Genomic DNA, 15,164 nt, shown 5'->3' on the forward strand with positions numbered 1-15,164 from the left:
ATGGAAGTTTCTGGATGAAATCCGCCTGGCAACAGAACAAGCTGAGCGTTGCAGCTCCCAGCCCCGCCCCTCCCGCCCCACCAGACAACTGTTCCCCTCCGGGCAGGGGCAAAGTGGTTTGGCAACTCCTGACAGATGGACAGCTGAGAGAACGGACTCTCCCACAGGCCCCTGCCCCTGCGCAGCTGTGCGCGGGCCTCGTGCGCCACGCCGGCTGTCCCCCGGAGCAGCGGAGAGAATCGTGCGGCTGAGAAAGCAGCTCTCCGCGGGAGGGAGGCGGGCGGGCTTGACTGACACCCGAGAGGGCTGGCTTTTTGGAAGGCTCTTAGCAACGGCCCTGGTTTGACCCTCCTCAGCCATGAGAAAATCGAATCAGTGTACCCTTCTCCCAGGCGCTTGTAGCATCAGCAGCGCAACGTCAAGGGGACCTTCCTCCCTGCCTGTTAATTACCTGCTCTCTCCCATCTCAGGGTTCCTGCCTTTGCAAAAGTGCCTCTGGGAGGAAGGAAGAAACGACTACCACCCAGCCCCCTTGCTGCCCCGGGGCTTCAGGCTTGATTGTGAGTCCTGGTGCGTCGTTTCGTCTTATTGATAGGCGGGATTGAGAGGTGGCATCCATCCCCCCACCCCCCAGCCCCTATACCCCCGGACAGACATGGGCTTTATTCTAAGAGTCACTGGCGCGTGGCTGCGCTTTTCTCTCCCGTTTGTAGGTGAAACCCCAGTGACTTCATTGGCTCCTTGATTTAAACCACGCCCGGCTGTCTGCCCGCTTTGCTGCTGCCGGGCCAGGCGGCCCAGCCACATCCCAGCCCAGGGTGCAGAGCCGGGCGGGTGCTCTATTGTGTGGATGCCTCGCGTGTCCTCTCTTCTCTTCCAGAGATGGCTAACAGGGGCCCGAGCTACGGCTTAAGCCGAGAGGTGCAGGAGAAGATCGAGCAGAAGTACGACGCGGACCTGGAGAACAAGCTGGTGGACTGGATCATCCTTCAGTGCGCCGAGGACATAGAGCACCCGCCCCCGGGCAGGGCCCATTTTCAGAAATGGTTGATGGACGGAACGGTAAGGACCGGCAACGATCCTAGTGGATGAGGGGCGAGCGGTGGGCAGGGAAGCCCTCCAGGGTCTCCTCTTTTTACGTGAGGCTGGCTGCCAAGCTCTTGTCTCGTGGGGATGGAGATGGGAATGCCTTTATCTCTTCGGGGATGGACGATCTGGGCTCCCTGCTAGAATTCCCTCGCTAGATTAGTACCCTCCGCCCATCCCAGACATCACAGCTTGCTTCTGAGTTGCTGGCAGATTGGAAGCCCTTTTGCTCTTTACAGCGAGAGTAGAGATAAGTATTTCCTTGAGATCTTTCCAGCCTTCTTGGTGCATCAGCTCCTGGAAGGGAGATGAGGGGTGGGGGGGAGGGGATTCCTTCCCCCAGGAGTAATAGGTTGGTTATATAGTAAAACAAAGGAAGGGGTGGAGGAGTAGGACTCACCACCTTCCCATTCTTCCTGGAGCTATCTGCCTTGGGGATGCTCAGTGCCTGTCTGTTGAATGGATGGGTTCTCATGAAACTGAAGGGAATCCTTATTTGATAACTGCTTTTCTAAGGAGATGCTGCTGTGTATTTGGGTGGATGGGGACCACAGGCTCTGCTGATGCCAACAAGCCGGTCTTTTCCCATAGGCTGTGATTTACTGTTACATAACGGCTGTCCCAGGCTTCTGTTGGGTTATGCCCAGCGCTTTGGTTATAGGTATCTGGGGGGAGCCACCCGGTTTGGTTCCTTTACATATCATTAGCTCTTACCCGATGCATTATTGAAGCCTGATTCTGATCTGCCTTTTGATGGAAGAAATAATACTGTATCATTCTACCTCTCTGGAAGCCACTAACTCATCCCTCCATTGAAAGCTTGAAATCGTGACTGCATCACTGCACACATTCCCTCTCTAAACAGTCTTTCCCTCACCCAGAAAAAGGAAGGGAGGAGTTAGGAGGGAAGAGGATTCCCAAGCTACTGGCCTCATCACGGTCAGGAGCAGCCAGAGGATGGGTTTTTGGGATTCAGTGTGGGAGTCTGGCCACCCAGCTCAGAGCCCATGCCTTTCTGGGGTGCCAGATTGGCCCAGGCCCAAACCTGTAGTCTGTGCCCTGTGGGGGCCAGGATTTCACTTTGCATTTAGGGACTAGTAAATACAAAGGGAAACACTGATTCTGTACCCCCACCCCCACCCTTTCCTTCTTCAGGTCTTGTGCAAGCTGATAAACAGTTTATACCCACCAGGACAAGAGCCCATTCCCAAGATCTCGGAGTCCAAGATGGCTTTTAAGCAGATGGAACAGATCTCCCAGTTCCTAAAAGCTGCGGAGATCTATGGTGTCAGGACCACCGACATTTTTCAGACCGTGGATCTGTGGGAAGGTAAACAGCTTTCTCATGCCTTCGGCTCATTCTCCCCTCCCCCACCCGTTTGCTTTTCTCTTTGTGAAACCTGCCCACAGTGTTCTTCCGTGTGCTTCCATGCGTGTGTGCACATGTGATTTGAGAATGTGAGAGGATTATCAGCTGTCACCCAGGCGCGCTGTTTGCCTCCTACTTTGTGATGTTCTATTGCAAGTGTTCCTCCTCTAAGGAACACACACCTCGGGACACAGCAGGGACCCCGCAAACTAAAGGCATAAACAGAAGCCTCTGTGGAGAAGAAGCTAACAAGGTTGCATGGATGCCTCTCCTTTCTTTTACTCCTCCCACAACATAATTTTCTCTACAAATGATAGCTCCTGGAGGGGATGGGGGTCGGCAAGTATGCTTCTGACTCACCAGCAGCCAGGGTTATAGACAAAGCTGCCTGGCACAACTTTGTCATTCAATCTGAGAAATAATAACACCCCAGCCTTGTATTAAATGATTACTTGGGAGGTTGATGACTATGCCTTGCAGATGTGTATTTGCTCAGAGACAGTGACAAATGATTTTTTTCTTTTATAGTTGTGAATTAAGAAATCTAACAAGGCATAAAAAGGAAATCAAGTTTCTAGACATATTTATCAACCCACCACCATTAGGGAAAGTGATGTGGATGGAGATACCACCAGAGAATTTGGGACCCACGGTCACAGGGCTCAGAGTCCCCTGGAGCCCAAATGTACACTTCCATCCAAGCATGTTTTTCCACACCAGGCCTGCCGCGGTGAGGAGAGGGAGGGACTTGTGTGAGCAGGGCTACCAGGTTGACGCTTCACTCTCATACTCATTGTCACCAGCTGTCATCGGTGGTTCAATCAACAGGATACTCGGGGCAGTGGCCCAAGTGGCTCTACTGACAATGAGAATGGACAGACTTTCCTGGGATCAGGAGACAATGATATATGAAGGGGTATTCAGATGATGGTTGAACCATATTTCTAGCAGAGGACCATTCTACTAAACACCTTATAAAGAAGCAATTGCCTCCTTAATCCTCACCCCCCGACACACACCCTGTATCCATGTCGTGCAGAGAACTGGCATTTCCTGTTTCCTTCACAGATGAGTACTTAAAAATCCTAGGAGGCCGATCAGTTTATCAGTCATGTTTTGCTATTATTTAGAAGCTCAGATATTCAGACCTTCGGGCCAGGCCATTGAACCTCACGGACACTAGCCTCCAAATCCCCACAGAATGTCATCGTTCAGTGTTAGTCCCTGCTTTATAGGTCAAAACTATGCTGATTTTTCCTTGCTAATAATACCTATTGCTTATCAATATTTTCCTCAACACTAGGCACAGTACTACTGCCTTTCTGCATAATACCAATCAATTCTCCTAACAATTCCGGGAGAGGGGGTGTTGTCGTATGACTGGCTAGTAATTAGCAGAGCCAGGACTCAAACCCAGGCTCTGTGATGTCAGAGTAGGGCCTTCACTTGTCTGCATGCCATGCTTTGGCCAGCATGCTATTTCCTTCCCCTACACCACGAGTATGCTGTTGAGTCATAACCATGAGTGAGGAGATGAGGAGGAGAGGGAGTATGATTCAGGGCTATGTGGGACGGAAGGTGAGAGCCCATGTGCTGGCAGGTTTGTGTGAATGGAAGGGGTCCCAGTGAGTCCCCCCACCCCACCGAGTACAGGAAGTATATAGGATAAGGAAGAAACTGGGAGGGCTGGGGGAGGTGGGGAGCCCCAGGGTGCTTTTCTGTGCTGAGGAGGCTTTGCTTGTCTTTCCTCTTTTCCAAAGATCACACAGGTGAACTTAAGGCACAGGAGGTGCTAGCAGTGAGGGGGAGGAGGACGGGGGCAAGGGTTCCCTGATAAGTAGAGTAGGTGATGATGAAACTAGAGCTCACCCACAATTACTTATGTATATTGTACTACCTGCCCCAACCCCAGGCATCAGCTAGCTCTCAGGGAAGAGGGAAGTTGAGGGGCATCAGTGTGACAGCAGGAGCCTGAGATGGGGTGGAGAAGGGTGGGCTCCAAGGCAGGGTGATACTCCTAGAGAAAAGGGGAAAAGCAGACACTCTGAGGTGGACAGGTGGGCTCCCAGGGCAAAGAAAGATGGGGCTGTAAAGGAAATAAGGAAGGCAACTGATTACTGCTAGGGCGCTGTGGCTGAGATGCTGTGGTCAGGAGAGCTGGCATAGAACAGATACTTCAGAGTGTCTAGAGGCTCCAGGGCCTGGTGGGCCCCTCCATGGAGGGACAACTCAGGACTGAGGTTGGGAGATTCATTCTGTGTGCTAGAAGGGATACTTGACATCCCCCAGGAGCCTTGTCTGCAGCTTGGGCTGGTTACCATACAGTGGAGCCAGAGGCAGGAAAGTGAGTTACTTTGAGCAGAGATCGGGGAGCGATGTGGCCCTGGGTGAGTCCAGGAATGAAAGCCATGGAACAACAGCACCAACAAACATGAGGCTGGATCCTTCTGCCAGAGCCGCTGGTCCCCTGCGAGTCTGGGGATGAGTGAGCTGGAGTCTAAGGGATGCCGCTGGGCAGGCTGGCAGATGTCGATATGCCTATGTGCGTGAGAGGGTGTCCATGTTTGTGTGCTCAGCTATTGGACCGGCCATCCCCTCAGCTTAGTTTCACATTCTTCTTGCTCTTCTGCACCTGACCTGTGGTTTTAATGCTGTCATCAAATTTCACATTACTCACATTCACTCCTGATTCCACGCATTGTGGTCATGGTAGCTGTGGCTCCAAGGGGCCAGCCCTCCTTGCCTGGGTACTTCTCTTCCTTGTCTGCAGGCACTTTATACTCGACAGCTCTCAGTGCCTTGTCTCCCCTGCTTGGCATCTTCCTAAGTAAGGCGTCTGCTTGCCCATGGCTGCCCAGTGACTCTGTGCTGCTCTTATGTCGCAGATGAATAAAGCTGCAGGAGCCCAAAGCTTGCCAAATGCCTTCTCTTTTAGCTTCAGTTGTTTAGATAGGCAGACGCCCCAGAGGTATCCTCTATCTTGAAACCCCTTTTAGATACAAGGTGAAATGTTTGGAATGGATTTGGGGGCAACCAGAATAAAAGGTTCAAGGCCTTAAGAAGGAACCCAGGGCTAAATGATCTAAAAAACAACCCAACTACAGAGATACAGATGAGGTTACTGGAGTTCCCCTTGAAGGAAGCTGGGTGACCTGTTCCTTTCAGTGATAGAGGAGCAGTGAGGGCGGCTTAGAGCCATGGAAGGAGAGGTCTTTCTCATGGATGCCTGGCAGGTTTGGGATTCACCCCAGGTCCCTGGAAAGGACGGGTGGGGCCATCTCAGTTGTGACTCTGGAGAGCAATGGAGGTTAGTTTTCAGCATCTCTTCTGTGGAGGGAAAGGGGGAAGAAGAGAAAGGGAGGAGCCCGAAAAGGAGGGGTGTCTGTGTGTGTAAGAGATAATGCATGAGAGCAAGTGAGTGTGCTGGTCACAAAGCGTGCAAAGAAATGTCACCCTGGAGGGTAGGAGAGTGCAGGCCCCTAAGTCAGAAATTAGACCACCAGGTTCAAACCTCTGCTCCACCACTTACCAATGAGCTTTTCTAAGCTTCTATTTTCTCACTTGTAAAATGGGAATAATAGTGTCTATTTCGCAGGGTTGATGTGAGATGTCAATGAGACAATGCGTTAAAAGTGCTTAGTGCTTCTACTGTGGAAGAGTAGACCATAAAATATGATAGCAATTTTCAAGTTACTATTATCATTGTCTCTTTAAAAAGACTAACAGAAAGTGAGGGCAGCAGGAGCAAGGCTGGAAGGGCGCATGTTCTGTCTGGAATGAATGGACTTCATTAAGGGCCTCACACAGCGGCCGGTAGGGTTGCCTGGATGACCTTTTCTCTCTCTGTCATCTCCAGTGGCTTCACCTCTGGCCATTCTCCAAAATGAGGGGCCATCTTTTGGGTCTCTTTATTGACTTTTTTCCACCTCTATGGTCATTACCCTTCATGTTTTTCCCATGATATATATTGCTTTGCCTATTCCAAACCGAGGGGTCTTGGTACTATGGGAAGAGCGTGAGTTTTAGCGTCATGCTCCAGACCTTGGTTAGACTGCTTAGTTTCTCAGAGGCTCAGTTCCCTTCTATAATCAGCTCTTCCCTTGTAGGATTCTTGCAAGGATTAAATGTATAAAATGCCTAGCGTGATGCCTGGCTAAGAGACACCTAATAAACGTTGGTTTTTTTCCCTCTGCTGTCAATCCATCAATAAATACCCTTTTTGGTTCCCATGCATAACCAGGCAAAATGAGCATTAGACACCTAGAATTCTAGAATGTCAGAGTAGACAAGACTTAAAAATCAATCAAATCTGATCACTCTTCCCCATAATCCTACTGATGAGGGTTTGGGACACATGGTTTTATGCCGTCTTCGTGTTCCCCTCCTTGATGACTGAGTGTTGGAGAGGTTTATACTGGGGGTGCAGTGCCTGGAATATATTCCAAATATGGAGCCATATATGTTCTCTGGGAGGTGTCACTGTATGTGTCATTCCTCAATAGTAAGAAAAGACGAGACTTTTCACCCAGTCTGAGAGCTGTTCAGGGACATTGTACAGTACCCGTGGTGACTTGAGACATTACAGAAATGCCTGCTGCTTGAAGCCTCCTTTTCTCTCAGAGCAGCCGTTACTGCATTTATTCCAGGCACTGCTCACTCTGGTGTGTGGCGGGCTCTTCCTTCAGCAGTGGTCCTTCAACTGCAGTGTGCACCAGAAAGAACCTCCTGTCAGGCTTGTGACAACCCAGATTACTGGACCCCAGCCCCAGAGTTTTGGAGATATTAAGTCTGGGGTGGGGCTTAGGGATTTGCATTTCTTACCCATTCACAGGTGATACTGCTTCTGCTCATCTGGGAACTCCGCTCTGAGAACCACTGCCCTACAGAATTTCTCAGCGAGGCAAGGAGCATAAATTTATAAAGCCCACAGAGCAGCCCAACCTACCCTCTGACGTTTCACCCTGATTTACAGCGATAGTTTTCTACCTTGAGTGGAGAATTGAGGGTTATGCCTAAGTTATTACTCAGGAAAATAAGAAATGTTTTTTTCATCCATTGACTGCTTTCTCTATAAGTCCCAGAAAGATTGAAAAAAAAAAAAAACAACAAAAACCACCCAGTATTCTAAGAGCAACAAGGTGGAGTCAAGAATAATGTAAAATAAAAGTAATTCCAAAGCAAGAGCTTTGAATGTAAGACTGAGTTTTAGTATTGAAAGCAGAGTATCCAACCTGACTATACCTGCCCAGATGACTCCTCTGGGCTTATTTCTTTCTCTTTAACTTTTTGTTATTTTTTTCTACCCAAAGACATGCATAAGAGAATGAAAATCATTTTAAAAATTAAGGGAACAGAATCCTTGTTCAGGTATCTTTTTGGTAAAAGCCTTCAAACTCTATGGGCACTGGGGTTCCTTATAATATAGAGCCCTTGGCCCATCCCCCCAGACATGATCCTTTAATCGCTGGATTGTAAGACCATACCGGGGAGACACTGCGCTGTGATAAAGCAGTAAATAGGGAACAGAGTGCTGTCAAGTAAGTTGCTTTAAGAGATTCTGACAAGGAAAGCTACCTTGCCGCCATCTCTTTTTATAATTGCAAGTCTAATATTAGTTTCCCCTATGATAGGGGGCTGGAAGGGTTCAGGAGCCTGATTAAAATCCTGAGCTGTTATGTAAACTCGGCCCCTCTCTTTTGTGTATCACTTTCCTTCTGTGGCCAGTGGTCTCAGATCACCACCTGGACTCTGAGCCTCCCTGGTGGCTCAGTCGGGAAAGAATCTCCCTGCAATGCAGGAGACTCAGGTTCAGTCCCTGGGTCAGGAAGGTCCCCTGAAGAAGGAAATGGCAACCTACTCCAGTATTCTTTCCTGGGAAAATCCCATGGACAGAGGAGCCTGGAGGGCTACAGTCCGTGGGGTCACAAGAGTTGGACACGACTTAGCGACTAAACCACCAATGCCACCTGGACTCAGTCTCATTCATACACTCCCGGCATCTAGAAAAGTCCAGCACCTAGTTGGTACTTTAGAACCATTCTCCTCCTCCCCCTTCTTCCTCTTTCACCCTCTTTTTCTTGGAGAAATAGCCTTGAACAGCAGTTTCAAGCGGTCTTGTCAAAGTAACTAGGGGTAGTTTTCAGGAAGCAAAGCAATTCCAAGCTTCTGAGGTTCTGAGCAGCCTCCCCAATGTGGATTTAACTATTGATGTTACTTCTGACTTTGTGGAGAGTAGCTCTGAAGGAAGCAGTTATGGCTTAGCAACTTTAATTTAGTACCTACCACATATCAGACATTGGGATGTTTTTAAAAATTAAAAAAGTATAGTATTGGAGGCAGTGCTTGCATGTCCATCTGGCTGCATCAGAATCATCACAGGAGATTGTCCCAGGATGTGAATTTTCAAGATCCTCAATTCTGATAATCGGTCTAGTTAGGAGTCACCAGGTGAAACCCATGTTTCTTAAACTTGTCTGATGGCATGAATCATATGGAAAGATTATTAAAAATACAAACTCTCAGGCCCCACCCAGGACTGCCAGATCAGTCCCTCCAGGGAATGACCTCAAATTTCATGTTGTTTTTTTTTTTAAAGAAAGTCAGGAAATTTTTATATTTTTAAAGTGTTCCCCCAACCTCATCTGATAAATAATTCCAGAAGCTTGGGAAACTATGTTCTATAGCAGGCTGGGTTCTAGGCAGATGGATGTGTGGTTGTGATTCAAGCAGTTTAGCTTTTGCGGCTTTATAACTGGCTCACTTCACAGATCTTTCCCAACCTCACTGCTCCTTCAAACATTTCAATGTTTGACTCTCAGTGACAGGAATCAACCTCCAAAAACAGCCCGCTTCTACCCAATAGCACTTGATCTGAGCTTCTGAACTGGCAAGAGAAATGAGGCTGGAATAGAGGCTCTCTTCCCATTTGGTTCACCCAAAATAGTAGAATTCTTTCCAAAGTGTGCCTTTTAGAAAATAAAATAGACATGAACTGGTTGCAGAAGGCAGATTTCTGTTCATTTATATTACTTAATCTTGACAATAATTATTTTAACTTGATCTGCAAACTGGTGGGGATCTCTGGGCCTCAATTGCGTTCTTTTGCTTTAATCTGACTAGGGTTGAGAAATTATTCCAAACAAAACAAAGGTTTGAGGTCATTTGAAATTTGTGCCCCAGATTTTATGGGGATTTTATGCCTGTGGGAGATGGCAGTGTGGCCTCCTAGATTGTTTGTGGGCTTTGCCTTCAGACAGACCTGAGTTAGAGCTTGGCCCTGATTTACTTGTTGGGTAGCTCTGGCAAGTTAATTAACTTTCCTAAGTTAATTTTTCCATCCACCTTTTGGGAGGAATCATATCAAGTCCATGGGGGTCGGTGAAACTGTTAGTCACTGAGTTGTGTCTGACTCTTTGTGACTCCACGGACTATAGCCCGTCAGGCTCCTCTAGGAATTCTCTAGGCAAGAATACTGGAGTGTGTATCCATGCACTTCTCCAGGGGATCTTCCTGACCCAGGGATTGAACCCCAATCTCCTGCATTGCAGGCAGATTCTTTACCGTCTGAGCCACCTCTTCACAGATGGCTCTAGTGGTAAAGAATCCGCCAGCCAATACAGGAGATGTAAGAGACATGGGTTCAGTCCCTGGGTTGGGAAGATCCCCAGGAGGAGGGCATGGCAATCCATTACAGTATTCTTGCCTGGAGAATCCCATGGTCATAGAGCCTGGTGGGCTACAGTCTGTAGGGTCACAAAGAGTTGGACACGACTGAAACGACTTAGCAGCAACAGCTACAAAATGGAGCTCACAATCACATATAATGAAGTGTTTTTGAAGTGAAAGTCGCTCAGTTACGTTCAACTCTGCGACCCCATGAACTGTAGCCTGCCAGGGTCCTCTGTCCATGGGATTCTCCAGGCCAGAATACTGGAGTGGGTTGCCATTTCCTCCTCCAGGGGATCTTCTGACCCAGATATCAAACCCAGGTCTCCCGCATTGCAGGGGGATTCTTTACCAGCTGAGTCACAAGGGAAGCCCACGAATACTTGAGTGGGTAGCCTATCCCTTCTCCAGGGGATCTTCCTGACCCAGGGATCGAACCCAGGTCTCTCGTTGCAGGCGTATTCTTTACCATCTCAGCTACCAGGGAAACCAATAAAGTGTTTAGCCTATCATTTATAACAAATCTCTTGTCTCCGGACCTTTCTTTTTTAAAAAAGGTTTTCCAGTTTTTCCCTGTCTAATGCCTGTTTACCCAGCTTCTTTTGCCCAATCACACAATTTCTTCCTTTTGGATGCTTCTGGCTTGAGGGTGGGGTGGGATTTATAGGTCTACATTCCTGGATATCTTCCCCTTGCCCCAGCTTAGTTCTCCCTCTCCTCTCTGGGCTCATGCAGTGTGTGTGTGTTAGCCCTATGTGATGGGATGGGGGCTGGGTCTATGGTTTAACAGAGCTTGCTTCCCACCCCTGGCACCAGGAAAGTATCTGTGGCTGCTTGCCAGGTGCCAGGCTCCACATTTTCCCAGATCCTGGACATGCCAGATGTGCTCTTTCCAACCACCAGGCACAGATTTCTGGTGTGCTTCCTGTAGAGAGTGGAGATGAGTGACGTACCCAGACCTTTCTAAGCTTCCATGTGCTTCGGTTTCTCGAGATTCTCTTTAATGGCTCACTGCTTGAAAGCAAGCCCTCTCCGTATCTCCTCCCACAGTGATCTTTCAGAATATCATCATGACAGTTCTATCAAAAAAATGTATCTTATGATACAGTGACAGTCACAGAAATGCTTTAAATCTGCGGAAGAGAGGGAACATTCTCATAACCTCTCCTTCATTTCCTCTCTCTGACTTCTCAGTATCCCTTGGGCCCACCTCCTTCCATCTGCTGCCCAGATCCTCCTTTCTCCACCAGCCCAGCTGTTCCTTGCGTCTGGTGTGGGGCTCTCCATTGAGAAAGTTTCATCCCTGTATGTATTATCCATCCCACAGGGCCTCACAATCCAGGAAATCGTCCTGTGGTTAATGTGGGCAGTGTAGGAGGGGCGGGGAGAGAGATGAGGATCTGCTGTCTCTCCCTCCTCTTTGAATAAATGGACATCCTGAGCTGGACTTCCTCTACAGGCCTTAATAGTTTATTTTGTTATAGTTATGCTCCATTCTCACTTTTTGTCTGCCTTTCCCCTGCAATTCTGTATTCTCTGGGGACTAGGCTGCAGCAGCCTGCCCCGGGGAGATTGCAGATGGTTCACTCAGTCTGGAGAGGAACTTTAATGTCTGCCCTTAACTTTCACAGCCCCCTGCTAGGCTGAACACTGCACCTCTCCCCCAGCCTGGGGCTTTAGCTTCTGCACTTCACGCTTGTGCCGTACGTATGCCTTTGATCTGGTTCTTAATTGTGGGGCTAAGCACACAGTAGCAACTTCCCTTTTCCTTGTCCAGGCCATGTCAGCTGGCTAGAAGCGGGCAGGGGAGAAAGGATGGAAGAGGAGACTGCCTTGTAGGCCAGTTGTCCGCTCCGTGGCTGAAGGGTCAGGGCTCCTTCGGTGACAGTGTGCCCCTTCCCCCTGAGTGAGGGGGCATACCTCTCCCTCACTCCCTCTCAGTCTCTCCTCCTCTCTCCCTCCCTCACTCTCTCTCATGCAAGCCATTTATTTATTATCTCCATTTAGCTCCTTTCAAGCAGCACAAAATGAAGAGCCTCTCACCACGTCACACTGGATGCTCTCTGTGTTGATTTGCTTTTCTTCATCTGCCAGGCCTCTAGCCCAAAGAACCAAGTGAATACTCAATTTGATGCACATGGGTGATTTTAGACCCTTTTAACCCAGATAAAGTAAAAGGAAGAATCCTCCTGGGGTTTGGTGCAGTTCATCCATCCAGTCAATATCTTTGCAGTTTCCTTTTCTCTTTTCAGTCCGGAAGAAAATCTCCTGTGCAGACCCCCACACCAGCCTGCCCACAGCACCTCCCCTCACCACTGCTTGTAGAACCCTCGGAGGCTGGGGCCTCTGCTAAGGGCAGAGACCCACCTCTGTCTGAGCTGCTCAGTTATTGGAATGTGTTATGCATGCAACTGGGAATGGATTAGAACCTGGGTATCTCTGGCATGCACCACATAAAGAATAATTAGTCAGGAGATTTTTTTGTTGTTGTTCCTTTCTGAAGAGTTTGGCTATGGTTGTCTTTGGGCCACTTTGAGGTGTATTTTGTATCCCTCTCCCTCCAGTGTGCTCAACTACAGCCTCCTATGAGAACTTCTTCCCAGAGGTCCAGCCCCATGCTCCTCGACTCCTTGGCCCCGACACACACTTGGCTTTAATCTCTTCATTGGCTTCCAGGAAAGGACATGGCGGCCGTGCAGAGGACCCTGATGGCTCTGGGCAGCGTTGCTGTCACCAAGGATGATGGCTGTTACCGGGGAGAACCGTCTTGGTTTCACAGGTAAAAAGACCTTTCCAGTCACACGCTCTCCCCTTCCCTGGGCCGAGGATGATTTTAACAAAAGTGAGCATCTGAAGCCTTGGAGCTCCCTGGAGGCTGTTTGGACACAAAGTCCAGGCGAGAAACAGGCAAACACAGCCCCACAGCTGAATCTCCCGGAACAAGGCTAGACCTATGCTGCCAGTTCAGGTGAATATACCACCAGAGCTTTTCCTGCTTTTCAGATACCTGAACACTGCAGCTCTGCCCACATTATGTCTCTCCTGAGGCAGAGCAGAACTGAATGGCTTTTCTCACATGTACCTTCATGTCTGAATTTGGTTTTATTATGAGCCAACTTGCCCTGAATGCACATATTTATTTATTTTCCCACATAATGAAGGTAAAATATGTTTTTATTTGTTGGAACAGTCCTGTCCTCCTAGCATATCCATTAATAGCATTCTCTGTCATTCTCAGAGGTGGCCTGAAGTGGATAATAAATTATATCGTTGTGTCGGTAAAGGGCCTTTTCCTAAAGAAATTTGTTTTGCTGTTTGTTTGGGGCAGAGAGAGGTAGCAAGGGAGCTTAAAGTTAACCCAATAGCTCAGTGGGAGATGAAAAGAGCACGTTGTACAGATAATTGACCCTTCATTCCTCTAATCCCCTCTTCTTCTTGACAGTTTAAAAAGGTACCAGCTTGTGGCAATGTAAATGAACCTGGTCTGAAAAGCTAGATATTGCCAGGTGAAACCCTGGTTTTAGCCCCCATTTTGTTAGTGACCCCATAAAACCAGCATTATTTACTATCTGGCTCTTCATTAAAGCTCGCAGACGTCTGTCTAGGGTAAGAAATTTCACCTCCTTAACTCACTACATCCCTCAGCTCTAAGGTGGGACATTCATCCTTGGCCCCATACAGAAAAGGGTGGAGTGGGATGAATGAAATGCTTACTAAAAAAGAGCTGATTTTAATTTTCACAAGAGCTTGAGGTAACTGGTGAGAGGAGAGACAGGAAAGCTGTCTGAGAGTAAAATCTCCAGAGAAGCAGCACTGGTTCTTTGCTGTGGAAATTCTGGAAATTCACTTAAGAGTAGAGAGGTCGTGTATCAGAGTAGGGCCCGTCTGTGGTAGGGTCATGGCCCAGGTGGTGCTGCAACCCAGGGCAGGGTCGTAGCTCAGGGTAGAACCATAGTTCCTGGCAGGACTGTGGTTCAGAATAAGGCTGTCCTTCTAATCGGTGGCCCCCAAAAGAACATGTCTAACTGCATATCTTGGGAAAGGTTTAAAAACGGAATGATAGTGTTCCTTCTCATTCCCTCTGCCCAGGAAAGCCCAGCAGAATCGGAGAGGATTTTCCGAGGAGCAGCTTCGCCAGGGACAGAACGTAATAGGCCTACAGATGGGCAGCAACAAGGGAGCCTCCCAGGCAGGCATGACCGGGTATGGAATGCCCAGGCAGATCATGTAAGACGCCACGTCCCGCAACCTGTAGTGAGGACGAAAGTGCCGCATCGTGGTCTCTATGATAAAGAAGTAGTTAGTCACCTTCTGACCTTCTCAAAGCCTCCTGCCCCTGGTTTTTGCAAGTGCTGCATTTCTGCTGTGAATCCACGTTGCCTACTGCTGCCACCTCCTGTTCATTTAGAACTATGCAAAGACTCCGCTTCCTCTTCCTCAGCTCCTTTGCCCTAGAAGCCTTCGTTTGTCTGATTATTTATTTATTTATTTGCCAAAAATGTCCCTCCTCAACTTACAGAACGCACCTAATAAACAAATTAGTCTTGTGTCTTCAAATGTAACGTTTCTTCTTTATCTCTAGGGACTTTGCAGGCAGGGCTGATCATTTCATTCAAGAAGCTAGCAATATGGAATTAAGCTGTAGAAATGTAAGTTAACTTTCATGTAGTCCTTACAAGGTTATACCGGTCATCTTGATAGTTGCAGTAAAAAGTTTTGGAATAGTTTTGCCCACTCTGACAGCCTGAAGCCAAGAGCTCAAGAACAAGGTCTTTGCCCCCCCACATATTTTTTGAGTACCTACCTTATGCTTATTATGCCAGACTCTGGCCAAGGGGTTGGGGGGACGATACAGAAATGAGCAATCCGAAGCCCCAGTTCTTCACGGACTCACGTATAGATGCCCAGAAAGTATGGAGGGTGTTTATATCAGCTGGATGATTGAAGAAGAGAACAGTTTTCCCTTCTCTATCAATAATCTTCCTCCCCACAGGCCAGATTCTGGGTCTGATGCAGATATTTATACAGTTTCTTCATCAGCCAG

The 15,164-nt window shown here is 48.3% G+C and overlaps 1 protein-coding gene across 1 annotated transcript; it reads left to right on the plus strand.

Annotated features, from left to right (window-relative positions):
- Nucleotides 1-345: 345 nt before the first annotated feature.
- On the plus strand, nt 346-14,677 carry TAGLN3 (transgelin 3). The gene is made up of 5 exons (XM_019978885.2): nt 346-570; nt 881-1,062; nt 2,242-2,416; nt 12,797-12,899; nt 14,210-14,677. The coding sequence occupies exons 2-5, from the start codon at nt 883-885 to the stop codon at nt 14,349-14,351; spliced, it is 600 nt and encodes a 199-aa protein (XP_019834444.1). The 5' UTR covers nt 346-570; nt 881-882; the 3' UTR covers nt 14,352-14,677.
- Nucleotides 14,678-15,164: the final 487 nt, after the last annotated feature.

This window comes from Bos indicus, chromosome 1 (genome assembly GCF_029378745.1).
Source record: "Bos indicus isolate NIAB-ARS_2022 breed Sahiwal x Tharparkar chromosome 1, NIAB-ARS_B.indTharparkar_mat_pri_1.0, whole genome shotgun sequence".
Taxonomy (NCBI): Eukaryota; Metazoa; Chordata; class Mammalia; order Artiodactyla; family Bovidae; genus Bos; species Bos indicus.

Excerpts from the sequence above, each read along its gene's own strand:
- TAGLN3 (XM_019978885.2), top strand. The coding sequence starts at position 883 with ATGGCTAACAGGGGCCCGAGCTACGGCTTAAGCCGAGAGGTGCAGGAG. Across the intron at positions 1,063-2,241 it reads AATGGTTGATGGACGGAACG|GTCTTGTGCAAGCTGATAAA; the intron begins GTAAGGACCGGC and ends TTCCTTCTTCAG. Across the intron at positions 12,900-14,209 it reads GAACCGTCTTGGTTTCACAG|GAAAGCCCAGCAGAATCGGA; the intron begins GTAAAAAGACCT and ends CCCTCTGCCCAG.